The sequence below is a fragment of the Euleptes europaea genome, chromosome 8 (assembly GCF_029931775.1).
Source record: "Euleptes europaea isolate rEulEur1 chromosome 8, rEulEur1.hap1, whole genome shotgun sequence".
Classification (NCBI taxonomy): Eukaryota; Metazoa; Chordata; class Lepidosauria; order Squamata; family Sphaerodactylidae; genus Euleptes; species Euleptes europaea.
In genome coordinates this window covers 42,847,508-42,874,445 of record NC_079319.1, presented here as the reverse complement: position 1 = coordinate 42,874,445, position 26,938 = coordinate 42,847,508, and the positions used below count along the sequence as shown (strand labels likewise).

The 26,938-nt window shown below is 40.2% G+C and overlaps 1 protein-coding gene across 3 annotated transcripts; it reads left to right on the top strand.

Moving 5' to 3' along the window:
- LYN (LYN proto-oncogene, Src family tyrosine kinase) lies at nt 1–26,938 on the top strand. 3 transcript variants are annotated; one of them, XM_056854280.1, is made up of 12 exons: nt 1–69; nt 1,399–1,444; nt 1,537–1,642; nt 2,973–3,071; nt 3,177–3,280; nt 4,499–4,648; nt 6,052–6,204; nt 11,580–11,762; nt 13,537–13,613; nt 20,225–20,378; nt 23,364–23,495; nt 26,624–26,938. In XM_056854280.1, exons 1-12 carry the CDS (start codon nt 1–3, stop codon nt 26,824–26,826), a joined length of 1,476 nt encoding a protein of 491 aa, XP_056710258.1. In that variant the 3' UTR covers nt 26,827–26,938. The 3 variants fall into 3 exon arrangements, with proteins under 3 accessions (XP_056710258.1, XP_056710257.1, XP_056710259.1); XM_056854279.1 differs by having other exon boundaries at nt 1–132; XM_056854281.1 differs by lacking the exon at nt 6,052–6,204 and having other exon boundaries at nt 1–132.

The following is a 26,938-nucleotide window of genomic DNA, read 5'->3' as shown; positions in this document are numbered from 1 at the left end:
ATGGGATGTATAAAATCCAAAAGAAAAGAGAATCTTCATGGAGATGGGCTAGATATAAAGACCCAACCAGTACGTAAAACTGAAAGAACTATTTATGTGAGGGATCCAACGTCCAATAAACATCAAAGGCCAGTAAGTAGATAGTTTTAGGGGGGCTGGGAATGCAACAGTGAGATCATAGCATGACTGGCACATCTTAAAATTTAATTAAAAAAAAATGCTTGCCAAAATGAAAGTTGATTTTTGCCTGTACTTCTGCTTTATAATTATTGTTCAACCTGCAAAGAATATTGCTGAAATCACAAGCTTTTAAGCACAATGGGCTCTTGTCAATAGCTCTGAGGGCACACTGAATACTTTGCCCCGCCAATACGAATGAAGACTGTGGCACTGACTGTAGTTTACTAATCTGGCTTTTTGATTTACAATGGTACGACAGCTCATTCTTCAATGAGCACCACTTGGTTTATTCTTGATGTATTTGATGCTTTAAAAGAATCCAAGGTAACTTTAAAAAAAGTGTTGTATTCCGAAATTTCTTACATTGTTACTGAACATTGCTATTTAAAATTATTTCCAAACTATGCCGCTTGCTTTATGAAAATCAGAGTATTTGGTCACCTGAAAAAAGAGGTTCTTTTCAAAGTGTGGTTACATAAATAGGAAACATGCTCTTTCATATGCTTACCTCATAGGCCAAAAAGGGAGGGTCTCTGTAAATGAGGGGTGAGAACTTGTACTTAGTTTTGGGTACCATACTTGTGGAGGTTATATGTATCTCAGGGGCTTAGAAACAACACTTCAGTAATGATAAAGGAATCCAGTAATGATAAAGGAAAGTATTCACACAGTGCCTTTCCTTCACTCCAGTGACTGTAGCCTGTCTCTACACAGATGCAGGGAGGGGGGTTTCTATAGCATATGGTGCAATCTTCACACAGCTCCAGTCCATTCCTTCCTACACAAGTATCTGCTCCACTTTTTCCCTTCACCCCCTGCCTGCATTTCTGATCATCCATGCCTGCTCTTTAGGCATAGAACAAGGCAGAAGAGAGGCTAGCAGAGCCTTTCTGGTAATATAAGTAACAATAAATCTTACCTTCACTACTGCGTGCAAGCTGGCAGTTGCTTCTCTGGGAGGAGGCAACTCCAGTGAGAATTTCTGAACCTGATGTTTGCTCTGTCTGTATTCTTATCTTTGGAGATGGCATATGGGTGCTATGTAGTGGTGTGCCTGATTCCTTAGACTCTCACTTGGTGGTCTGTTAAGAGCCACAGTGTTATGAAGTGCTTCGAAATATTGGCCAAAGGAAAAATATCTAATTAAAAGTAGTGATTAATAAATGGGAGTTTATAAATTTGACATGGACATAAACTGCTTTTTTATTATTATTTTAGCCAAAAGCAGATGCACTTTTACCAGGTCAGAGATTCATTACAGAAGGTACGTTAATACGAGACGTTGGTTACTACAAATTTCTATTTATTGAAATCTGTAAATAAATTAAAATATACCTTAAATTTATATAGTAGAAGAGGAGAAGGATCTTCGGCCCATTGTAGTAGCCTTATACGCTTACGACGGTCTTCATGAAGATGATTTGTCTTTCAAGAAAGGAGAGAAAATGACAGTTCTTGAGGAGTAAGTATAGGAATCTCACAGCAGGGATGTACTTTCAAGCCTGTCCTCATAGCTGGAAAGAGTAGAAACTTTGTTTGTTTGAAAAATAATATTGAGATAATTGGAAAGCTGAATGTTCTGCATAATACTGTGCAGAATATTTTTAAAAATATATTACTTTCATAATTCATTTATACCCCACCTTTCTCCTCAATGGGCTCATTCTCCTCTCCTCTGTTTTATCCGCACAACAACCCTGTAAGGTAGGATAGGTTGAGACAGTATGACTGTTCCAAGCCTCCCAGTGAGCTTCCATGACATTAGTGGGGATTTGAACCTGGGTCTCACAGATCCTAGTTTGACACCCTTAACCACTACACCACGTGGCTTGATCTAGTGAATGTGGCAGAAAATACACACAACCCTGGTTTTGGTTTTAGAAAACGTCTCCTTTGGTAGAAGAAAACTCTTCTTTGTATATGAAAACACTCACAAATTACACAGCTATCGGTAAAATGTATCCATCTATGAAAGATACATCAAGTTCCACTGAAGCGTATTATTATTATCATTCTCATCATCATTTTTTATCCCACTCTTCCCAACAAGGTCAAGCTCAGAACAGCTAACAATATTCTGTGTCACTGAATAAAACAGAGCATACAAGCAATGCAACCAGTACAACCAATGTAAACTATAAAACCAGAGATTAACAATACATTTAAATACTTAAAAGATGGCATCCTCTGTCTTCTCTTAACGGAGGTGCACAAGCAGTAGCAAATACAGACAACTTGGTATAGTTTCCAACAGGTAGCTCATGAGTTACTGGTAGCATGCTGGCTGCTGCAGAGTAACTTGTGCATCGCCTAGAACGCTCAGAAAAGGTTAGTGAAAAGATCTGCTCTAGGCTTCTTCTTTTTTCATACACTTTTCCCTCTGTGCAGCTTAGCTGATAGTTTCATTTCTGGTTTCTTTCTATTCCATGTTCCATTTCTAGGAAAGAACAAAACTCGGTAACATGCTGGGGGTGGAGAGTAGCTCCGGATATTTTCTGTTATTCTTACAGCTCTCATTAAAAGTTTGGCGGCCCTTAGAATAGTCAAAGCAGTATTGAATGTGTTTCCCTATCCCAGTGTATGACAGCATCATCTACAAATGGCTGGTCTGTATCAAATTTGGGCTTGGAATTCACAATTTGCAGACTACTTGATTGCAGGCATGCCTAGTAGATAGCATTGCTTTATTTCCTCCCCACCCCCAGCAGTGAAGCCTGAGAGTGTTTGTTGGGTTTTTTTTGAGACTGATGATGATCATTCCTATTTGAGTGTTGCTCTTTCCTTTTTCTCAGGCATGGAGAATGGTGGAAAGCTAAATCCCTCACGACCAAGAAGGAAGGGTTTATCCCCAGCAACTATGTTGCGAAGGTCAACACCTTAGAAACAGAAGAGTAGGTTCATCCTTTTCAGCTTTTGTTATTCACTACCTTTAACACTGCATGTTCCAACCGAGAAAGGGAAGGAATGTATAACTTTTTTTCAAAAATATTTTTCAGATGGTTTTTTAAAGATATAACCAGGAAAGATGCAGAAAGGCAACTTCTAGCACCAGGAAATAGTCCTGGAGCTTTCCTTATCAGAGAGAGTGAAACATTAAAAGGTAGGCAACTGCTTTTTGAATTGCATCCAAATTAAAAGTAAACTTCAATCTTCTGCTCTTCTTAAGTCTGTACTTGGCTAGTTGTGGGCTTCTCCATGAGATTTCTTCAGGTGTATGAATTTAGTCATAATTTATAATTTAATTTATGGGTTCTTATAGTTCATGAGAAAACTAGATAATATTTTTGTATTACAAATACCGTTTTAACTGTGTTTATTATGTAGGAGTACCCAGCTTGCTGGGGGTAAAGGGAAGATGACTGGGGAAGGCACTGGCAAACCACCCCGTAAACAAAGTCTGCCTTGGAAACGTCGGGATGTGACGTCACCCCACGGGTCAGGAATGACCCGGTGCTTGCACAGGGGACCTTTACCTTTATTATGTAGGAAAACCTAAATTTATAAAGTAAACCCAATCTATATATATTTTTTTAAAATCCATCCTGCTTAAAATTATGTTTTGTCCAGCTCATACAAGAGAAACATTTTCCTAATCCAGTGTTTGCCCTGGAGCTCTGAGTTCATAGCACTCAAGCCTTCCTGATCCCTGATGGGAAAAAGCAACCCAGTAATGCTAAGCCTAGCTAAGATATATTCTTTGTGCACTTTGATGGCTGCCACTAGGGTTGCCAAAATGCATTCCTTTAGGAAATGGAGTAAGGAAGACTTCACATCCAGATGCTAATTCTGCTTGGTTACTGTTATTGGAATTGGTGCCATATGGAAGCAAAAGAACTCTTCCTGAGAAGTGGTAAAAGTTGGGTGTTGGTATAGTGGCCCTTTTTGCATATTTGGAATATCTACATTCCAGAGGAACCTGAAGCCCACATGCCACAATAGGTTTTATCGTGCGTATAAATAGTAACATGGTAATCCTCATCCTACAGTTTGCTTTCCTGGAATGTGACAGAAACCAATGGTCTCATAGACAGAAATAGTTGATATTGTTAGATACTGTAATAGCATAAGAGAAAGTTTAAAGGCTTTGAACTTTCTTCAGATTATTTTATTGGATCTGAAATATGATTCTGTGGCCTAGTCTTTGGGAAGGGGGGTATCACAATAACTCAGAAATGGCGATCTCTCTTCCACAAGGCTTTTTAAAAGAATAATTAATGTGCTAGCAGTAAAACAGGCCAGATCAGCAAAAAATTGATTTGGTGTGAATTTTATCTGTACCGCATGCAATGTAACTTTTTTAAAAAAAAATTGTCCACAGGTAGCTACTCTCTGTCCATCAGGGACATTGACAGTCAACACTGTGATGTTGTCAAGCACTACAAAATCAGAAGTCTAGACAATGGAGGATATTACATCTCCCCAAGAATTACCTTTCCCTCCATCAGTGACATGATCAAACATTATCAAAGTAAGTCAATTGGCTATTCTATTCTTGAACATACTGACTTTCAAAAATACAAGATGCTCTTTTGTTTCAGATTAACTAAGTCAAATGCATTTTGATATACAGTAGTAGGCCGCAGAAAGGCAAAACTTTGAGAATCAGATTAGCTTTAAACAGGAAGTCTTTGGCTAAGGAGATTAAGCAGTGTTTGGAGTCTTGTGTAGACCTAGTGATAAACTGAAAAGTTATCAGCGTTGTAATTATCTTGTACCAACACTGTAGCATTCTTCTGACCATATTTTCTGTGAGAAAGAAAAACAGCCATTAGCTTCTAACAGAGTACTGTTTGACTTCTACACAAATTTTAAAAATATTGATATTTATAGTTTTTTCCCCTTTGCACCTGTTTTCACCAGGCAAGGGGAAAAATGCTTTGAATACACTTTGGTTCTGATTTTAATCAGGGCTATTCAGCACCAATTTTACTTCTTTTGATGTAAGGGTGTTGCGAACCAATGTATTGGCACAGAAATGTAAACTTTCAAACATATTTTCGAAGGTTGAGTAACGATGGCTTTTCTTAAGAAGCTCCATTTTTATTGTCAATAACATCCCAAACAAAGTTTATTCTAATGTGTCTCCTGTGAAAGGCTGTTTACTGTTGAAAGCTGCTGACAATCTTACAAAGTGATCACAAACTGTGGTTTGATACTGGGTTGTACAAAGCTGGATAGGACTGACTCAGCAGCATCCACATTCTTATGTCAGGTTACTTTGGTGGTATCAGGTGGCTTCAGGTAGAAAAACTGAGTGCTGTGGAGTAGATGGCACAAATTGCATTGCTTAACTGCAAAACCCCCCTGCTCGTATCAGTTTTGTTGATCTTGCTGATTTTTAATTTTCAGAAGCTTAAAGAAGGTAGGGAGGCCCATCTGGCTATACTGTTCATTTTGATATAATTTTGGTGTATTAGAGAAAACTCGTGTGAGAATTCTGAGCTGAGCCTTACCTGAACTAAAGTAGAGCTATTTTTAAATGCTTCAGCCTGATTCTGCTTTCCATCTATTCTTTCCTGTGTAAAAGGTTTAACAAGGCACTTTGCCCCTCATCTACACATCTTATCTGCCAGCCAAGGACACAGCCTTACCTAAGTAAAATAATATGTGAAATGATATGCATTGCATTCCTAAGTCTCAATATGCCCCTCCATCGGTGCCATATGTGCCAGGGAGAGGAGGTAGCAAAATCAATGTGAACTTACCCCAAATCTTAGGATATGCCCAGTGACCAGGAGCACTTTAGGAGAAAAGATCCTCCCTAGAAATGCCCTTGAGAGATAGAACTGCCCATCTTCTAACAGGTGTTGTAGCTAACAGGTGTTGGTTAAGGCACTAAAGTGTAACATATCTTGTTTGTCTTTTAAACAGAGCAGGCAGATGGTTTATGTCGAAAGCTGGAGAAAACATGCATTAGTCCCAAGCCACAGAAACCATGGGACAAAGATGCCTGGGAGATCCCTCGGGACTCAATTAAATTAGTCAAAAAGCTTGGAGCAGGTCAATTTGGAGAAGTCTGGATGGGTAAGATGCTTGTTTGGGTGAAGAGCTGCTCAGATACTTTGTTTCTTGTAAAATAGTTCTGACCTTATAGTACTGAGGAGCTAAATTGCGAACTCTGTATGCCCTTTGGTGTCATTAATGTAGCCTATGAATTGTCCCACTTGATTCCCATAACTGGTTTTGTGTGTGTACATTTGTATATCAAACCTGCCTGTTATTAGGAGGTTTGACAAGAAGCAGAATGATCCACACTGTTGGTTCTGGGCTTTCACAGAGATTTTGTGTCCTTACAATTTATTTAAATAAATATTGTATGTGTTTAAAAAGATATCTAGATGCTTTACAGATTAGGTGATTCATATGAACTATTTTCTGTAACTTTTTTGTCCAGCAATTGGAGTAGGGCTGTGACTTAGTGGTAGAACATTTGCTCTGCATGCACAAGGTCCCAGGTTCATGTTCAATGGCATGACCAATAGATGGTCAAGTAGTAGGTGATGTGAAAGACTTCTTCCCGAGACTGGGTGAGCTGCTGTCAGTCACAGTAGAGAACGCTGACTTTGTAAGACTCTGTATGAGGCAGCTTCATTTCTATGCTGCCTCTCCACCAAAATAGGGTCCCCAACATCAAACATGAAAACGAACATCAAAACGATAAAACATTTCAAAATTAAAAAAATTAAAATCAAATGTTAATAAAATAATTCAATAAAAACATATTAACACACATAACACCAAAACCAGGGAGCAGGGCCAAGAACAGTTATCGAGAATATGCCAAACAAAACTAAAAAGTCTTCACCTACTGACAGAAGACAACAATAGACGGATGAATCTCATTCATTCATTCATTCATTCATTCATTCATTCATTGTTTATGTTTATAGCCCGCCCTCATTCCCAGCAAGCCGGGCTCAGAGCAGGTTCTAGTTGGGGAGGGAGTTCCAAAGTTTTGGCTAGAGCAGGTAAACTACTATCATTCAACTCAGGTTTAAGTCTCAGTTCAGATGCCATACCAAACCATAGTTAAAGATGCTTAGCTATGGATTGGTGTCACATCCAAGTAGTCAAACCATATGAATCTACCCACAAACTAGAATCAGAAGCCATGGTTAGAAATGAGTCTGCAGACAACAGTTTTCAACTATGTCTGCCTTATTTCTTTACCTTTGGAAGCTGCTGTGCTATAGAGATGGAAGTGCTAAGCACACAGAAGCTGAAAACAGATAAAGAACTTTCACTAGTAATTCCCTCGATGCAAGGTAAACTCCAAATGTGATGACATTTGCTGGAGTTGGATCACAGAATAGTAGCAGCATCTTCTACACCTGAAGCACCTACTTCTTCACAGCATCACGACACTCAACTGGTTTCCATTTAGCTTCTGGTTTAAGGGCAAGAGGATTTGAAGAGCAGACCACAATGGAAGAGCCTGTCCAAGAAAGAAATGCTGCAATTGGTCTCGAGCTACTGAAACTGGAAGAGGATGAGTCTCTGCTGCCCTTTGAAGATACAGACACCAGCAGTACTACAATGCTGATTTGAAGCTATATTACCTTAATTTTATGCAGATGACACCATATTACTGGCAGAAAATAGTGAAGACTTGAAACAACTACCGGTACTGATGAAGGTTAAAGCAGAAAGTACCAAAGTAGGATTACAGCTGAACATCAAGAAGACAAAAGTAATGACTACTGGGGAATTACACAACTTCATGGTTGACAATGAAACAATTGAAATTGTTAAAGATTTTCTATTCCTTGGCTCACTCATCAACCAAAATGGAGATTGCAAGTAAGAAATCAGAAGATTGAGACTGGCAAGGGCTGCCATGAAGGAACTAGAAAAGATTCTTAAGTGTAAGGATGTGTTGCTCGCAACCAAGATCAAGTTAATTCATGCCTAGTATTCCCCATTACTATATATGGGTGTGAAAGTTGGTCAATGAAGAAAGCTGACAGGAAGAAAATTCATTTGAAAGGTGGTGTTGGAAGAGGGTTTTACGGATACCATGGACTGCCAAACAGACAAATAAGTGGGTTGTAGATAAAATCAAGCTTGAACTGTCCCTGGAAGCTAAAATGACTAAACTGAAGCTATTGTACTTTGGTCACATTATGAGATGACAAGACACAGTGGAAAAGACAATAATGCTAAGAAAAGCTGAAGGCAGCAGGAAAAGAGGAAGAGCCAACATGGGATGGATTAACTCTATAAAGGAAGCTGCAGCCCTCAGTTTGCAAGATCTGAGCAAGGCTGTTAATGATAGGATGTTTTGGAGGACATTCATTCACAGGGTCTCCATAAGTTGGAAGTGACTTGATAGCACTTAACACACACACACATATCCTATCTTTCCACCCAATTAGGGCCCTAAAGGCAGCAAACACTGAAAAAATGATTAAAATCCTGTTTAAGAAAAATACAAATATGTAAAACAGAAAGAAGGATCAAAAAGGAAATGCCAAACAAGACAAAAAGAAGTCTTCACCTGTTGTCAGACGAAAGTAATAGAGGATAGATAGAAGACTCTTGTTAAAAAAAAAAAAATTATGGAGGAAAGATTTTCCTTTGCAGAAACCATACTGATTCTTCCTAAAAAAGGCTCATTTTCCTATACGCTTATTACAGAACTTCAATAAATTGACCTTTAAGAAAAAATATGTAGCTTGAGTTCTGGGTAAATGGAAAATAGTAATCTCTCCTGAGAGCCAGTGTGGTGTAGTGCTTAGGAGTAGTGGACTCTAATCTGGTGAACTGGGTTTGATTCCTTGCTCCTTCACATCAGCAATGGTCTCTAATCTGGTGAACTGGGTTGTTTTCCCCACTCCTACATATGAAGCCAGCTGGGTGATCCTGGGCTAGTCACAGCTCTCTTAGAGCTCTCTCAGCCCCACCTACCTCATAAGGTGTCTGTTGTGGGGAGAGGAAGGGAAGGAGATTGCACGTCGGTTTGATTCTCCTTAAAAGGGAGAGAAAGTCGGCATATAAAAATCAACTCTTCCTCTTCTTCTTCTTTAGCAGATTAATAAACAATAATAAAGTACAATAATAAAAAGGACAATAGTAAAGGATAAAAATAAAGGACAGTTTCATCTGTTTAATAGAAAACACATCCTCTTTTGTGTGACCATTCTAGTTAAAATATGGTGCTTGGGCATCAAGCAATAGGTAGCATCAGAGCATTTGCTATTTAATAAGCCCTTATGACAACTGTTTTGGACACTGAGCTAATACACAGAGATCAGTGAAGTGCTGTCATCTGTAGCAGAAAGAACTAATTTCAGGAAGTTCTGTGCCTGCATATATGCATACAAAACTGGAGAGGGGTGCTTTTGGTTCAAGATGTTTCCTCTTGTTTATGTGAGCCTTTTGACATCTATATTTGACTTAGCATGGTTGGTTCTCTGTGGGTTATTGTTACGTTATGGGTAAAATTACTGCACTGTGAACCAAACTGCATGCTTCCTCTCCAGGCTTCAGTATGAAAAGCCAGTGGGAAACAGTTTGATTGCAAACATCTTGGAACATGATGGTATGATTCTGTGGCATTCCAATTGCCTTTGTTGTCCTGGAGGTCCTGTGGCCTCATCAGTTCCTAAGGATTATATTTACTTAGTATTTGGTTATTTCTGAATGATTTTATGGTGGCTGAGGAATAAAGCAGACAAAAGAAACAGTGTGGGTGTTGACTCATTAAGTCCACGGGATGATCAGATAAGAGATTGATGTCTTTGAGTTTTAGAAAAGTAGTTGTGATAGTCTGTTGCAGCTAAAACAGCAAACAATCTTGTAGCTTCTTAAAGACCGACAAATGTATTGTGCGTGGGCTTTCATAGGCAAGAGCCTACTTCATCAGAAGTGACCATTGAAGAAGTTTGTGTATATGTACACACAGACAGCCAGTTCTGTGAGAACCTATTTTTGCAAAAGGAGATTAAGAATGTGTACTTAAAAATAGGAAACCTACAGTTTCAATCAACCTCTGCCAATTCTGTCCCTGTGGCAACATTGTCATAGGTCCAAATAATATTAGATTCAGTAGCTCATCTGTATGTTACATGTTAGTTCAGTACTGTACCGGGAGAGCTTCTGCTGTCCATGTGTAGTCCCTAAGGCCAAGATTTGTTCCTGGTAATCTATTTCCATGCTTGTTCCTTTAAATTAAATGATGTATAATTCCTGCATAAATGTGTGCCCTCACACCAATTACTAGTTTGAGGAGGCAGCTTTGTGTAGACAAGCTGGACTCTAAAGTCATAGGAAATCTCAATAACACAAATATTGAAAAGAAGCTTAATCACATGACAGCCGATAAGGCCAGTACCTTAAAGTATACTCTAAGTGTAAGGTAAACCTTCAGCCAGTTCTCAGCTCATTAATCTTACAAGCTTGGTTATCAGCATATTAACATGGGAATAAGCTACCTATGCTACAAGGGGAAGTAGTCTTTTCTCTCTAATTAAACTTTTCTCCTGCTTTTCCTGGTGTCCAAAAGACACTTATCATCTAGATCACAGACAGACTTTGGAATTCTCATTTTGAAACCAAGAGTGACGCAACAGTGTAGTTCTGGGGGGGGGGGAGGAGAGATCCCTACGCCTCTCTGGACCCATAATGTGGATCATTATCTGATCCCCCATAGCAGGTGGTTATGAAAAAAAGCAAATAGTGCTGTAAGGCTAAACCGAACCAAACACTGTGCTGAAAAGAAAGGGTGTTCCCTCCCCCTCCTTTAAAGATTACTGGTAACTCATGTGACAATTAGTCAAAGCCTGCAAAGCCTGCATATGAGCAATAGCTGTCTGTTAAGAGCAGCTTCACTTTCCTCAGTAGGTAATTTTCTCATGTATCCTCTGCACCTCTCTGGTTCAACTGCCTGTAGCATCTGAAAGAGAGGTGCATGTTTACAAACGTAGTGGCAATCACTGAGGAACAGCACCCAGTTAGGTTTGCCATACCTCCTCAAGTTCTTACATTCTCTCCCTCTCCCACCTCCAAAGAAATAAAAGGGGCAACCTTCTCTGCCACATAAAGAGTGAATCAGCTTCGTCTATTCCAGAGGATATCAAGAGGCGTATTTTATGCACAAATACTTGCTAAATACTACAGTTCTGTTTTAATAATAAGTGAATGGATTGATCTCAAAGTTGCATTCTATCTGTTCAGACTGGTAGTATGTATATTTTTAAAAAACAGTAAATTGTTCTGGGCCTTTGATGCAGGGGGGAATTAATATAAAATCAGACTATTATGGGCTTAGAGGCAAACAGTGACGTATCTGGATACTTATACTTTGGCTTTATTAAAAGTAACAAAGCACTTTGTAACACTTTGATGACCAGTTTAGCTTGGTGGGTTTTGGTAATACTATCACAATCTCTTTCATTCAGGGTACTACAATAGCAATACCAAAGTTGCAGTTAAAACTCTGAAGCCTGGTACTATGTCTGCGCAAGCTTTCATGGAAGAAGCCAATCTAATGAAATCACTTCAGCATGACAAGCTAGTTAGACTGTATGCTGTAGTCACCAAAGAAGAACCTATTTATATAATAACAGAATACATGACAAAAGGTAGGAATTACTGATTTCGGTAACAAGAAAATAACATGTTTGTGTGTATGAATGTATACTTGGAGTGTACTACTGATAGCAATTTGTTATGTATAGAAGTGACTAAGGATTTTGTTTACAGTGCCAGTTTTGTATCTTGGACTATATTACTTCACATTAACAGTGTAACAGGGACACACCAATGAATAAATGGCTGGACATTCCAGAAGATAAAGGAATGTACCAAGATTTTGATTGACTCATATATAAGTTCTTCTTATTCAAGCTAAAGTCTTTTTATGCCTTTATAGCAGCTAAAGATGTAGGGGGAGCATAGGCAGGAACTCATCTCACAGATGAGTTATCAGTTATCAGTCTATGGCATGTACCTACTGGTTTAGTTTCAGTATTTGCACAAAGCTGCATTAGCTGCAAATGAAGTACATATTGGAAGGATATTTAGGATTGTCCGCACCGTATTAAATATTATATGGTGACTAGGAAGAAGTAAATTGTTGCAGATAATTTGGATAATCAAATCACAGATTTTTTTCTTTATTTATAAAGTAGGTTACTTTGAAACTTGCTGGGTGACCTTGGGCCAGTCACACAATCTCAGCCTCAACCCTGGCAAGTATTTGGATGGGAGACCTCCAAGGAATACCAGGGGCATAATGTGGAGGCAGGCTATGGCAAACCACCTCTGAACATCTCCTGCCTTGAATACTCTATGGGGTCGCCATCAGTCAGCTGTGACTTGATGGCACTTAACACACACAGGTTACTTTGAAAGTGAATTTATCTTTGCACACACTCTTGGTGCTAAGATTCCAAGTACAGAAGTCAGCTGCCTACTTCATAAACACTTCTCAGAATGGTTCTTGTAGTTTATCCGGGCTGTGTGACCGTGGTCTTGGTATTTTCTTTCCTGATGTTTCGCCAGCAGCTGTGGCAGGCATCTTCAGAGGAGTAACACTGAAGGACAATGTCTCCAGTGTCTTCAGAGGCGACACTGTCCTTCAGTGTTACTCCTCTGAAGATGCCTGCCACAGCTGCTGGCGAAACGTCAGGAAAGAAAATACCAAGACCACGGTCACACAGCCCGGATAACCTACAAGAACCAATGAACTCTGACCGTGAAAGCCTCCGACAATACTTCTCAGAATCTTTAAAAGCCGCTTTTATTGGGTTCTCAGTGCTTTGCAGCATGTTTTTATGAGTATAAGGCTACACTTTTGAACCAATCGTATAAAAAATAAATGGATTCACTCTGAGTGTAGATTAGGCAGTTGTACACAATGATTGTGTGTGTGTGTGTGTGTGTAAAGTGCCGTCAAGTCGCAGCCGACTTATGGCGACCCCTTTGTTGGGGTTTTCGTGGCAAGAGACTAACAGAGGTGGTTTGCCAGTGCCTTCCTCTGCACAGCAACCCTGGTATTCCTTGGTGGTCTCCCATCCAAATACTAACCAGGGCTGACCCTGCTTAGCTTCTGAGATCTGACGAGATCTGACGAGATCAGTCTAGCCTGGGCCATCAATTATTGTACCCACTTCTTTTTCACTGCATGTGAGCATAATGTACACACATTGGGAACACATTGCTAATTGCTGAAAACAGCTTTGTAGCCACACTGAACTTTTGCAAAACAAAAACCTGAAAAGCTCACTCATATTTCAAAAATGTTGGTATGTAAAAGATGTACAAGTAAATTTCTGCTTTATTCTTCAAAGTTAGATCTCCAATGTTGGTACTTGTGCCTTGGTTTCAAATTGTTTTGAACTTTTATTCACACAGGTAGCTTGCTGGATTTTCTAAAGAGTGCAGAGGGTGGAAAAGTACTGCTTCCAAAGCTTATTGACTTCTCAGCTCAGGTAAACAAAGTATTAATACAGTACTATACAGTACAATACAATTTAATGCAAGGGTATTACAGGTCTGTTGCTGAGAATTCTAATATGGTTGCCTTATAAAAACTGGTGGCCACCAAGGATTTTACTTTCATAAGACTTTCTGCTATGGTAAAACAGAAACCATAGGAAACTGGGCCAGCCAGTGTCTCAATACTTGGCTGAAGTTCAGTATATTAAAGCATAAAAAGTGATGGAGATGTACTTTGGTTTCACTTAGACCTCTCTTCCACAATTGCCTGGAGGTCAGGCAATTGTATTGAGGCATGGTTTGATCCACACCTTCAATTTCCAACATTAAGATACTGTGTTCTTATTTAAATGTATTTTCAGTAAAATAATGTTCATGTGTGGCCATAAAAAAATGTTTCCTGTTTTGTGGGCAGATTAGTGTGACATTTCTCCTGTTGCTTTAGGCTGTTGCTACCAACTGTGGCTAAGTTGTGTCAGGGTCAGTTTTTTATCTTCTTTAAAGCCGCCTCAAAACTGGTTTGGTCACAACCAGCCAAAACTGGTAGGGGACAGAATAATGTACCAAGGAAAGGTCCTAATCATCTGCCTCAGCAATATAGGGAGCAATTTATTTGGCCATGCATGGCAGGTCAGCTCAGGTGGTAGAGAATAATAAAATGACATGCCTAGAATGTACTATAAATAGTTACTCAAGCACAGTGCAAGTGTCTGGACTCAGACCCCAGAATGAGGAAAAAAGTATCCTTTGAAATACTAAGTGGCATACCTGTAAGTATAGCTTTATTATGTAAACTTAAATTTAATTATGGAGGGATAATTCGTTGTACTCACAGCACTGTTACCTGTGTGTCACCAATTCCTGTAATCCTTGGCTGAATTGCTGTGAGGTCATGGAAATATTAATGTACTTCCCAACTGCAGGCTTGGGCTGTGGTGAGAGGAGAAATTTTGTATAGGGAAAGGAACAGCTGCTTGTGGTTGTCAAATGGAATGCAATGATTGCGGCTTAGATCTAAAGTGATTAAGAGGGCAGGGTATGACTGCTGCATAGATGGATGGCAGGGTAGCCCCCCCTCCCAAAAAAAATACTAATGTAAAGTGACTGATGAAGAGTCCTCTAAACTAGGATGGGAGGGAAGAGGAGAAAATACTCCATCTGTACCCAAAACATTCTTTATCTGGTGGGCACCCACAAAGACAAGGTAGCAAATCTGTAAGTGCTGTTCCGGGAACAGGAACAGCACCATTTTCCTCTGCAGGGCCTGGCACCTTTATCTTCATCAACCATAGAGGTGGGGTTGTCCTACACTGACTCTTAGATCTATGGAACAGACATGAAACTGGAGTAGGTTGCAAAGTTGAACAAATCCAGGACACATTGCTCCTTTTCTTAGGGCCTGAACTGCAGCATAGATTTTCCGATCTAGTGACAACTAGCTGTTGGGCAGTCCAAACTCAAAACTTGCAACAAGTTGGATTTCTTTACCCAGATCCACCCCTTGACCCCTTGAGTGTTGTGTAGAAAGCATCTTGTTTTTGGGTCCTCTTGTCAAATTAGGGAAAGGCTCTCAGTGTAATTCTTATCCACCTTTATCCAAAGCAGTCCAAGGGGGCACAAAGGCCTCCTAGGAGTAGAGATGGACCCTATTACTTCAGAGGGACTAGGGTTGCCAGGTCTGCCTTTGCAAACGGTGAGAGATTTTTGAGGTGGAGCCTGATGAGGGCGGGATTTGGGGAGGGGAGGAACTTCAATGCCATAGAGTCCAATTGCCAAAGCGGCCATTTTCTCCAGGTGAACTGATCCCTATCTGCTGGAGATCAGTTGTAAAGCAGGAGATCTCCAGCTAATGCCTGGAGGTTGGCACCCCTAAGAGGGACAGAAACAAGTTAATGGTGGGGGTGGGCAAAAGGGCAAGAGTAACATTTTGCAGTCTGTTAAGCGGGCACAACAGATTGCTCTCAGTTTCATCTTCCCTATTCTTGCAAAGGGCTTTCGTTCGTTCTAGAATAAGCAGCAGCTGGTCACAACAAGCACATTCTATTCAGTTTTCCCTTTAAAGGAAGCACAGTGAAAAGAGAAACAATAAGTGAAGTAAATGCATACAAAGCTTGGGTTTGGTGTCTGTCTGTCTTTCTTTCTTTCTTTAAAATCCTGTTTAAAGCAATATTTACTGCCCGCGACAATGCTACGAAGAGTCCAGTAGCAAATATCCTTTGAACAAGCCCTTAATTTCCTGATGTAAAAATTAGCCTAAATTTGACCTAACACTGTAAACAAAGTAACAAAATCTTCTGTTTTAATATTATATCACTGTACCCTGCTACTTGGCCCTGACCTGGATGGCCCAGGCTAGCCTGATCTCGTCAGATCTCAGAAGCTAAGCAGGGTCAGCCCTGGTTAGTATTTGGATGGGAGACCACTAAGGAATACCAGGGTTGCTGTGCAGAGGAAGGCACTGGCAAACCAGCTCTGTTAGTCTCTTGCCTTGAAGACTCTCTCCTAACAAGGTTGGGCCCTATCTAAATTGCCCAAGAGGCAGATTGGAAGCTGACTTGTAACATCTGAACAATCCTGTTTAGCTGTACACGTTGTTCTGCCCGAGTTGAACATATATGTGTGTTCAGCTGATGATCTGATTGTGAGTTTCAAACATGGTATGTTCAGCTGCCTAACTAGTTCACTGCAAAGTCTGCAGCATCTATAAGCCTATCCACAAGTAAGGGCATTTTGGAAAAACCATACCTACATAATATGGCTCTCATGGTCAGAGTTCATTGGTTCTTGTAGGTTATCCGGGCTGTGTAACCGTGGTCTTGGAATTTTCTTTCCTGACGTTTCGCCAGCAACTGTGGCAGGCATCTTCAGAGTAGTAACACTGAAGGACAGTGAAGGACAACACTCAACAATAGCCATACAGATTAGCTTTGGATTACACATATTAACAGATCACTTCAGGATACAATGGTTCCATATTAACATACCATACCCTCATTAGCACATTATCTTGATACTTACAGGACAATGATTAGCACATTACTTTTGCAGGACAGTACTCAGCTCAAACCCAACCCCTTTCTGACTATATATTACTCTTCCTACACACTTGACACTGAGAGACACTGTCCTTCAGTGTTACTACTCTGAAGATGCCTGCCACAGTTGCTGGCGAAATGTCAGGAAAGAAAATTCCAAGACCACGGTTACACAGCCCGGATAACCTACAAGAACCCTACCTACATATTTTGCTGCTATTGTAATCCAGTAATGTGTTGTCACACAGTGAGACAATAGAACAAGCACATACATTTTGTTGCATGAGATGCAAAAATTATTAGGATGTAGTTAAACTTCTTGGAGATGGGAAACAGGCTAGGTAAAGTATACTGTCTTGAGCCAAAATCATACTTTCCATCCAAAATCCCAGGAGGCATTTCTTACTTCCAAAGGTGCCAAGATAATCTCATTACACTGTTCATATAAAGCAGTAAACTGGGACAAGTTTAGTTCAGTCCTTAGCATCAGAGTGGCGCTGAGAAGAAATATAGTCAAGTGTGTCCACTAAAAATTGAGCACAGTTTGAAGGGATATGTGAATTAAAAACAACTAAGTTTGCTGCTGTCCTGGAGTGCCACTGTTCGTTCCACATACCCATCAGTAACATGGTTTTTTTCTTTTGTTTTTTCCCCTTTATGTCTAAAAAGAAAAAAATAGTATTTCTCCCTTAATTCAGAATGTTTGGGATAACATACCTTAACATAGGACAGGTTTTTTTCCAGCATAATTTGAATTTGTTGCAGGCGTGTAATGTAACAGGCAGTGAATACAGTTGCTGCATTTGTGTCTGAAAAATATAGCTATAGCTGTAAATATGGAAGTGCTTTCAGTTTAGTAGGATATCCACAAAACTCTTGTCAGATGAAAAATTATGGGGGAGGTCTCTTGTCTATTCAAGCATACATTTTAACTGCTTTATTTCTGTAAAGTTTAAAATGTTTAAGTTATTTTTGTTAGTCTTTAAGGTGCTACTGGACTCTTGCCCTTTTTGACTAAGTTAAAACTGTATGTTAATCCAGGTGTTTTTACTTTTACCATTTCTCTCCAATAGTATTAAAAAATACTTAGTTTCAGTCATGGTTAATAGTCAACTGGACTATAACCAAACACTTTAACCAAGAGTGTTGGCAATAAATAGTATGTAGTTATGTAACTTTTTAAGGCTCCATTCTGGCCTGTTCAGGGCCAGAGTTCTCTTTGAAGCTTTTGTTGTAACTGTTGTAGTAACAGCTGAAAAGACCAGCTGCTGCTTGGATTACGAAATTGCTTGACTCTTTGGCCATCTGAATTGATATGATGAAAGTTCTGAAAGCTTCTCCCTTGCATGAGCTTCCTGGGATTGTGGTTTAGGTTATGCCCTGTTCCACAAGACACTAGACTGCATAACTGCAATCAAATTCACTGAAAAACAGAAGCTTGAGCACATGCAACCATGTGAAATTCCTTTGATCAATAGCTGGAGCAAGGAATTACTCTGTGTGTGTGTGTGTGTGTGTGTGTGTGTGTGTGTGTGCCGTTTGTAATGCTTCTGTTAAATACAGGGCAGGAACAGGGTTGCCAGGTCCCTCTTTGCCACCGGTGGGAGGTTTTTGGGGAGGAGCCTGAGGAGGGTGGGGCTTGGGGAGGGGAGGGGCTTCAATGCCATAGAGTTCAATTGCCAAAATGGCCATTTTCTCCAGTGGAACTGATCTCTATTGCCTGGAGATCGGTTGTAATAGCGGGCGATCTCCAGCTACCACCTGGAGGTTGGCAACCCTAGGCAGGAAACAATAGTTTCTCTAAAGGGTTAAATACTTTGTGTACAGCTTCTGTCTGCAGAGGCTGTATGTGTGAGGTCCCTGCAACAGGTAGAGATAGGGTTGCCAACCTCCAGGTAGTAGCTGGAGATCTCCTGCCATTACAAGTGATCTCCAGCCAATAGCGATCAGTTCACCTGGAGAAAATGCCCGCTTTGGCAATTGGACTCTGTGCCATTGAAGTCCCTCCCCTCCCCAAACCTGCCCTCCTCAGGCTCTGCCCCAGAAATCTCCAGGTATTTCCCAACCCGGAGCTGGCAACCCTAGGTAGAGGTTGGGTCAGGGCCAGAGCACACAATAACAAATTTCCTCCAGTATGTATTAATTGCATCAGTTTAAAGATTATGTACACAGCACTATTTTGAGAGCCATATTTCAGCAGTGTTTGTAGTGGCCGTTTCATACAGATTCATTAATTTAAAAGTGAACTATTATGACAAAGGACATAACTCTACAAGACTATTATTCTTTGGCACAGACCTTAGCCTCAGCAGTTAATAGTCTGCAACCCACATGGTCAAATTGTCCAGTCACACCCCAAGGTGAATTTTGCAGCTTTTAAAAGGCAAATCTTATTAGTTATAAGAAACAGAAACTGCCGGTTTGTTTCAGGGATTATACACAGATGTAAGGGTTTAGCTTCATGCAATATTTCTCTTTTTTAAAAACCTGTGTTCAGTCTTGTGATAACTGTGGTGGGAAGTGCTGTCAACTTTTTTCCATTGTCTGACGCCCTAAAAGAGGAACAAGGAGAACGTGCAGTTTAGCTTTATGAATGATGATCTGCATGTCAAAGACAGGGCTGCTGCTTGAGGGGCATTTAAAAGGGTTTCCAAGGGTGTTGTGTTTACTCGTAAAAATGTTGTTCTAACGTTCTCTGTGTGGCAAAGATTGCATTTAAGTCAGATGAGTCCCATTGATTTATAAGCACGTGCCTGGCTTGTGTGCAAGTATTTTAATCTAGTTGGTAATCGTGATTACGCTGCCTGTTGCCTAACTTCCTGAAGGAACCTAAAGCAAAACTAGGAACTGAACTGAAACATTTTTTGCTGAATGTCCCTTTGATGAACAGCCAACAGCACTTCCAGCCTTTATTCATTCCAGTGAACATTTTGAATCGGGCCAATAAATTTGTAAAATAATCCAGTGGCTTTGTATCTGTTCCTTTGTTGTGATGCAGAGGAGCAAAAGTGGCAGTAACGTAACAAATGCCAAAAGACAAGGCGAGCATATTTTTGGAGTGGAGAAGAGCTGGACCTTGGTCTCGTTTTTTTAGAGGGGTTAGGTTAAGGACTGGAACTCCCTGCCTCCTAACACCATCTTAGTTTCAAAAGGCATTTAAATACAAACGTAACTGTATTTTTTTAAATATTAAAGGTATATTGACTGACTCACTGGTGAATCGTTCTGAATATGGTGATTAAGAATCCACAAGTCCTTTCCTAGAAAATCATTGGTGGGAGGGAAGAGGAGAAGATGCAACAGGAGAGGCCGCGGCAAATCATACTTCAGAAATTATGTACTTTTTAAAGACTGTTGTGGTCCATAATTATTTTTTTCTATTTCTAATTGTTTTAAAAGGTGAACAATTTTGTAAATGACTGAAAAGAGAAAATGTCCATGTATATGAGGAAATGTCTAAGTTATTTTTCACTTGATGGATTTGAATCTTAGATATAGTTAGCAGTACTTTCACATCAAACTTTGTGCCACGATACAAAAATGGAATACTTTTTCTCTTGTTCATATAGATTGCAGAGGGCATGGCATATATAGAAAGGAAAAACTACATACATCGGGATTTGAGAGCAGCCAACGTTCTAGTTTCAGAATCACTGATGTGCAAAATTGCTGATTTTGGACTAGCCAGAGTAATTGAAGATAATGAATATACAGCCAGGGAAGGTAAGTATCACTTTATAATAGTATAAAAACAGTTCTTTGAATAGTTATTTCTTATAAAAGAGTCTGATATTTCAAATTCCATTGCTACGTTTTTTTTACAACAGTAGTATATAAAAAATCATATAAAGTGGTGTCTGCATTGTTTCAGATCTTCAGAGCAAAGGTTTTTGCATATCACAGTCTGCACCTTAATCAACCAACACTGCATGAATCTATGAAGACTGTTCTTTTCTTACCTGGTTAAAGGGAATATTGCCATGTTTCCAGAGGATTTTAATTAAAAATAATTTTACCTTGCAGATAGTTACCAATTGTGTCTCGCCAGTTGCCCCTCTCCAAATCTCTGGGTGTCATGTTTTGGCCTCCTCTTTTTGCTTGAAAGGAACCAGGGTGTCCTGAGTGTGTGTGTGTAAAGTGCCGACTTATGGCGACCCCTTTTGGGGTTTTCATGGCAAGAGACTAACAGAGGTGGTTTGCCAGTGCCTTCCTCTGCACAGCAACCCTGGTATTCCTTGGTGGTCTCCCATCCAAATACTAACCAGGGCTGATCCTGCTTAGCTTCTGAGATCTGATGAGATCAGGCTAGCCTGGGCCATCCAGGTCAGGGCAGGGTGTCCTACTGTGACATTTTTCTCTTGGCAGAAGACATTATGGGAAATGTCTCTTCGTTATCTTGGTAACTTCCTGAAGTTTTAGAATGTAAACTTTTCTAAGAGAAACAGCGACAGCTTTTGTAATACACTTGCACAATGTCTGGGGAAGGTTGAAGCAGCTCCTGTACATTTCTGTAGGGGAGATATAGAAGTTTCCTCTTAAGACATACCCAGAGTGCAAACGCTTGAATCCTTCAGGCACCTGTCATGGGTCATTTATGCATAGTCGCTTTACCCTCCTTTATTCCCTGTTTCAGCCAGGAACAAATTTTTCAGTATGCACATTACATCATTCCTTGGAAGTTCAATGCTGCTTCAACACAAAATGAACCCGGCTTTTCCTCTTCTGGCCCAAATTAAACCGTTCATCCTGGCTCATTCCGGAGTCACAGACCGTGCATACTCTGTTCTCGGGTTGAGCTTCACCCCACCCTTTTCCAAACCCCTCTTCAAGGCAGCATGCAGATAGCCAAACAGGGGACGCACAGAAGATTGGCTTCTCTCACAGCCAATCATGAAGCAATGTGTAAAGAGACAGGGATTCAAGTGCTTCCTGCTACCTCGGAGCTCTTTCTGAGCAAAAGAAAGGCTTTTTTAAAATGAGGCTTGGATTTCTCCCCCTCCCCTTCTTTTAGATTGCTTCGTTTTTTGCCCTTAAAATGCTTTTTTATGCAGTGGGGAAGGAAATCATCTCTCAGGGTGAGTACTGCAAAGTTAGCCTATTACAGAGCAGCATTTAAAGGGGTGGGACTTGATTTGAACTTGGGAGACTGCTTCTCTGTATTCATGTATTCAGTTTTGTCCCTGATCATTCCAGGCAATGCATACAGTTTCCCCCAACCCGGGTTACTTTGATCCTGGCTGAAATGGGGAATAAAGGAGGTTAAAGCAACCATATGCATAAATGACCATGGTTTCCTTGCAATATCCGAAACAGTAGTAGAAAGTACAAGACAAGATTGATATGGCCTATCCTTAGGCATGTTGTACAACAGATCAATCATACTATGCTTCAGTAAGGAGTGCATGCAGTGGAAAGGGATCTGAAATAATCCCATCCTTATGTAGGGTATTCTCTACATAAATGAGAGTAATTTTAGTTGAAAATGTTCAGTTCTAGTAGATACGTTTCAGTTAGTTGAAATAGTCGACCTTCAACACTGGAATTCTTAACTCTTAAATGATCTTTCTCCAAAGGCTATGGAGTAAAATACAAAATGTGCTGCAAACTAAGCAGTAAGAAACACTTGGGGTGGGAAAGTGTCTAGCAAAACAGACTTTAAAGCATGTTCAATGTTAATGTTATATTGGGACAATATTCTTTTTGAGGAATATGTGTCTTGTTCATCACCATTGGTCTTACCCGTATAATATGGATTAAGGGAGTGTGCTTTGTGAGGATCACAGATAGGCACAGCGTGTTAGGATCTTCTGGCATGCACACTGAGACTGCCTTTTGGAGGCTGACTGCATTTATTGGGCATTTCCATACACGATTGGGGGAAATGTAACCCCTCATTCTCCTCCCCACATTTGCTCACCTTACTTCTTCCTTTTACTCCCAGCTCAGTGCTGCTGCCTGTAGTCTTTCTGCTCTACTAACCACTGTGGGGCTCTCCTGGCCCAGGATTGTCAGCAAAGAGGAGCACATGCGGATTTCATAGGGCTGTCCTGTTCGCTACATGTTAGCATTTTGGAAGTTGTAAACATTACTCCTTTTTCTTCTCTTTAAGCGCCAGGACAGTGTTAAAAGCTAGAAAGAAAAACGGGAACGCTGCACAGGCAGCTGCCGCGCCATAGCAGCCGTACATGTATCTCAGTCTTCACTGTTAGTCCAAGGACACTTAGGCAAGAACTGCCTTTCCTAACATGAAGACAGTGCAGGGACGAAGGAAGGAGCATACCTGTCTGAGAGCTAGCGTGGTGTAGTGGTTAAGAACAGTGGTTTGGAGCGGTGGACTCTGATCTGGAGAACTGGATTTAATTCCTCACTCCTCCACATGAGCAGTGGAGGCTAATCTGGTGAACTGGATTTGTTTCCCCACTCCTACACACAAAGCCAGCTGGGAGACCTTGGGCAAGTCACACTCTCTCAGCCCCATCTACCTCACAGGGTGTCTGTTGCGGGGAGGGGAAGGGAAGGTGATTGTGAGCCGGTTTGATTCTTCCTTAAGTGGTAGAGAAAGTCAGCATATAAAAACCAACTCTTCTTCTTCTAGATGCAACAGGTCTCAAAATGCTTCTTAAAAGCCACTTTCCTCTGAAACCTTTCTAATTTCTCAGTCAGTTCTCTTCCTCAGTAATTTCAGATGCACTTTTACCCCTTCTTTAGGTGCAAAATTCCCTATCAAATGGACAGCACCAGAAGCCATTAACTATGGTTCATTTACTATTAAGTCTGATGTGTGGTCCTTTGGAGTTCTTCTATATGAAATCATTACATATGGAAAAATTCCTTACCCAGGTATGTATCTTTTTATTCACTCTCTGTTTTATTTACCAGTTACCAAAGTATTTTCCTACTAAAACCTATATAAGGCTTACAAACACTTTTGAAAGAGTTTCAAAAGGGCACAGCAATAACTCCATGTTCATAATGCAACTTGTTACTTTTACAGAGGTTTATTTTGAAACTATCTTTATTGCTAAGACTCATAATGAATTACAGAATTAGAAAATAATGGAATAAAAAAAAGACACAACGCTTCATAAACAATGCAGGAAAAAACCATATAACATACAATAAGCAGTGCATCCTGTTCCCTTTATGAAAGCATCCTTCTGAATTATTCCATTTGCTACAGCAGTATTTATTTCTCTTAGAAAAATAGTTTGTTGCCATGCCCCTCAATTTTCCTGCCTCCTTTCATGCATAGAGCTTGGTGCAGAACTTCCTGGTGTGATTAAGGTTCACATCATCATATCTGAATGTAGGATCCTCAGTGAAATGGAATGTGTTTACTCCACACAAGACAGGATTCTAAAGAGGGATTGAACGGAGGTTTAGAATCCCATTTCATGTGGAGGAAACACACTCCAGTTCACTGAGAAGCCTGTATTTGGATGTCTTGGTGAGTCAGAGCATGCTAAAGCCCAGGCATTTTCATCAAGATCTAGGCACTGTGGGAGCAGCAAGAGGTGCCCACAATGCAGCAAGCTCTGTTTGGGCCTGATTTGGAATTTAATTGCCGTTTCTTGTGACATCTGAAAGGGAAGAGACTAAGATACAAATTTGCTTAAGTTAGTTTTATAAAACTGACTTGCAAAAGTTCCCTGTAATATTAGGATCTGCAGGTTCCAAGTTTCCTGTCATGGTACTTTGAAGTTACTTAGAAGAAGTTAAAGTTGATGAATGTTTCACAGGCATAGCAAATTAGAAGTACACAGATTTACCACTAGCTCTGTCTCAATGCCAGTGATCTTTCTTGACACTATATACTTCGTAGAAGTGAACTTTCTCACGAAAGCTCACACTTCTGTTTTGTTTAGAAAATCCAGTGATGTTTTGGAATGTTAGTGCTGTAGCATAGGCAGAGTTGCCAGCTCTGGGTTGGGAAATACCTGGATATTTTGGGGGGTGGAGCCTGGGGAAGGAACTCAGCAGGGTATAGTGCCATAGAATCCACCCTCCAAAGCAGCCATTTTCTCCATGGGAGATCAATTATAATAGCGGGAGATCTCCAGGTGCCACCTGGAGGTTGGCAATCCTAAGCATAGGGTGTAGTGGGAGACAGGAAACACATTCAACATATGAGATACAAAAGAACACACATCTCTGTATGATTATTCTTGCTAGACAAGTTAATATTCTCTTTAAAGAACAAAAGCTGTGTGCATTTTCTTTGTACAACGGAAAGAACAATGAGCAGGGGGGGCGGTTGGTCTCGATGGCCCTCTAGCTCTATGATTCTTTGATTCTAATTCAGATTCCCATATTTATAGATTTAAAATCACTTTCTAACAACAGCTAGCCATGCCACTTCATAAGGGTCACATTCTTATCCTACTAATTATCTTATAACATCAAACATTACACAAAGTCATCTATACTTGCATATCATCTTAAATACATAGCTGTTCATTCTTGCTATTTACTACAACTAGTATATTTAAAAATAGTGATTACAAGTTTCTCATGCATATTAATATCGGTCAGCCCTCAACCAATATAACCCATCCTTGAAATATATCTTCACTTCTGTAAAGTTAGATATTCTTGCAAATCTCAGGTAGTCTGACACCTGCTTCCCAGCACATACTATTTTATGATATGTTAGACTGTTTCCAATCTACAAAAGGCCACATTATTATGTTACTTCTTTGTTTCAAGACTCCCTCGTTTGGCATGTTTAGCTGAGAGACCAGGCCAGCTCTGTTTCTGGCCTGCGCAGACATCCTCCATGATGGTCCCCCATATTCCTGGCCCTATCTGTGACAATGCTCATCCTCACCTTTAAATCAGATTTAATATCTGTTGCCTTGCTGCACTAGTGACCTGTATTACACCATACTGGAAAGAGAAAATCTCTTGTTATTGCTACTGTAGATATAAAAAATCTTTAGCGTAACCTAAGAACATATTGACATTTGCACTGGTTTTCAGTTACAGAGGTGACACGTTTATTTTATTTTATTAGTTTTATACCCTATCCTTCCTTTCCTGACTACATGTGAGAGCAGTCAGGTTGCCAACTATTGAAATTAATTTTTTTACTATAGCTGGATTGTGGGCTTCTGGTAGATCCTAGCGCAGATATGGTGACAGAACCGAGGGCAGAGCCTGCTGATTTTTGGCAAGCCTGGGGGAGGGACAGTAGCACATAAACAGTCTATACCTTTAAGGGGAACAGATTAAAACTGGTAGAGGAGAAAAATGGGCTTAGCACCTTACTTTTCCAGCAGTAGGTTCAGAAGCTTTCACAAAAAAGTCAGTTAAAAGCTACTGCTTTACTCATTGATTAGCAACCTTAGAGTGCATCCTTAGTTTTAGAATACATGAGCAAAAGTCCTCAGCCAACTTGGTAGCTATCCATCTATTTGTAGTCATAGTTTTTTTAACAAGTGACTCAGCCCTCTGTAGTGTTTATACAACAGAAAATAATTAATTTTGCAGCAACAACAGCATCCTGTTCTATAGCATGCTTTGCTACAAGAGCAGGTGTGTTTGCTGAGATAGAAAACTGAAAGCCAGCACTGGAGTTAAAGCCAAGTTTTACAGATAAAGAAATTGGGGGTTTAGCTAGAGATTCTTGGCTATGTTTTTTTGGGGTGGGTAGGAGGGAAAGCTGAAGATGCAGGGGCAGATAAAGGTAGGCTGGTTGGTGGGTGTGAAAGAGAAAAGGAAGCAGGAAAATGGGAGAAGAGGTTGGCAGGTAACAGAAAAAAGAAATAGCGGGGAAGAGGAAATGCAGGGAAAGAGATGCTCCCACCATAGGTGGGTCCCCCACTTGTTTGACCTGAATTGTTTCCATTGCCTTCTTATTTCCTTGACTTATTTGAAAAATTGAGGAATGTTCAGACAATGTAAAACCCACTTGCTGTGATGTGGCCAGATCAGACAGCTTAAAGGAGTTTTTGCTTTTATTGTTTTAGGCATGAGTAATTCTGATGTAATGGTAGCTCTTCAGCGGGGTTACCGTATGCCACGCATGGATGCCTGCCCAACTGAGCTCTATGACATCATGAAAACTTGCTGGAAAGATAAAGCAGAAGAAAGACCAACATTTGAATATTTACAGAGTGTGCTTGATGACTTCTACACAGCTACAGAAGGACAATACCAACAGCAGCCATAAGAAAAAGACTCTCCTGTCCCTCATCGACAATCTTGGGATACGAAAATGAGGTTGGGGCAGTTACTTTGGATATATTGGAACACCCTTATCACTTGTGGTTCCTGAAACTAAA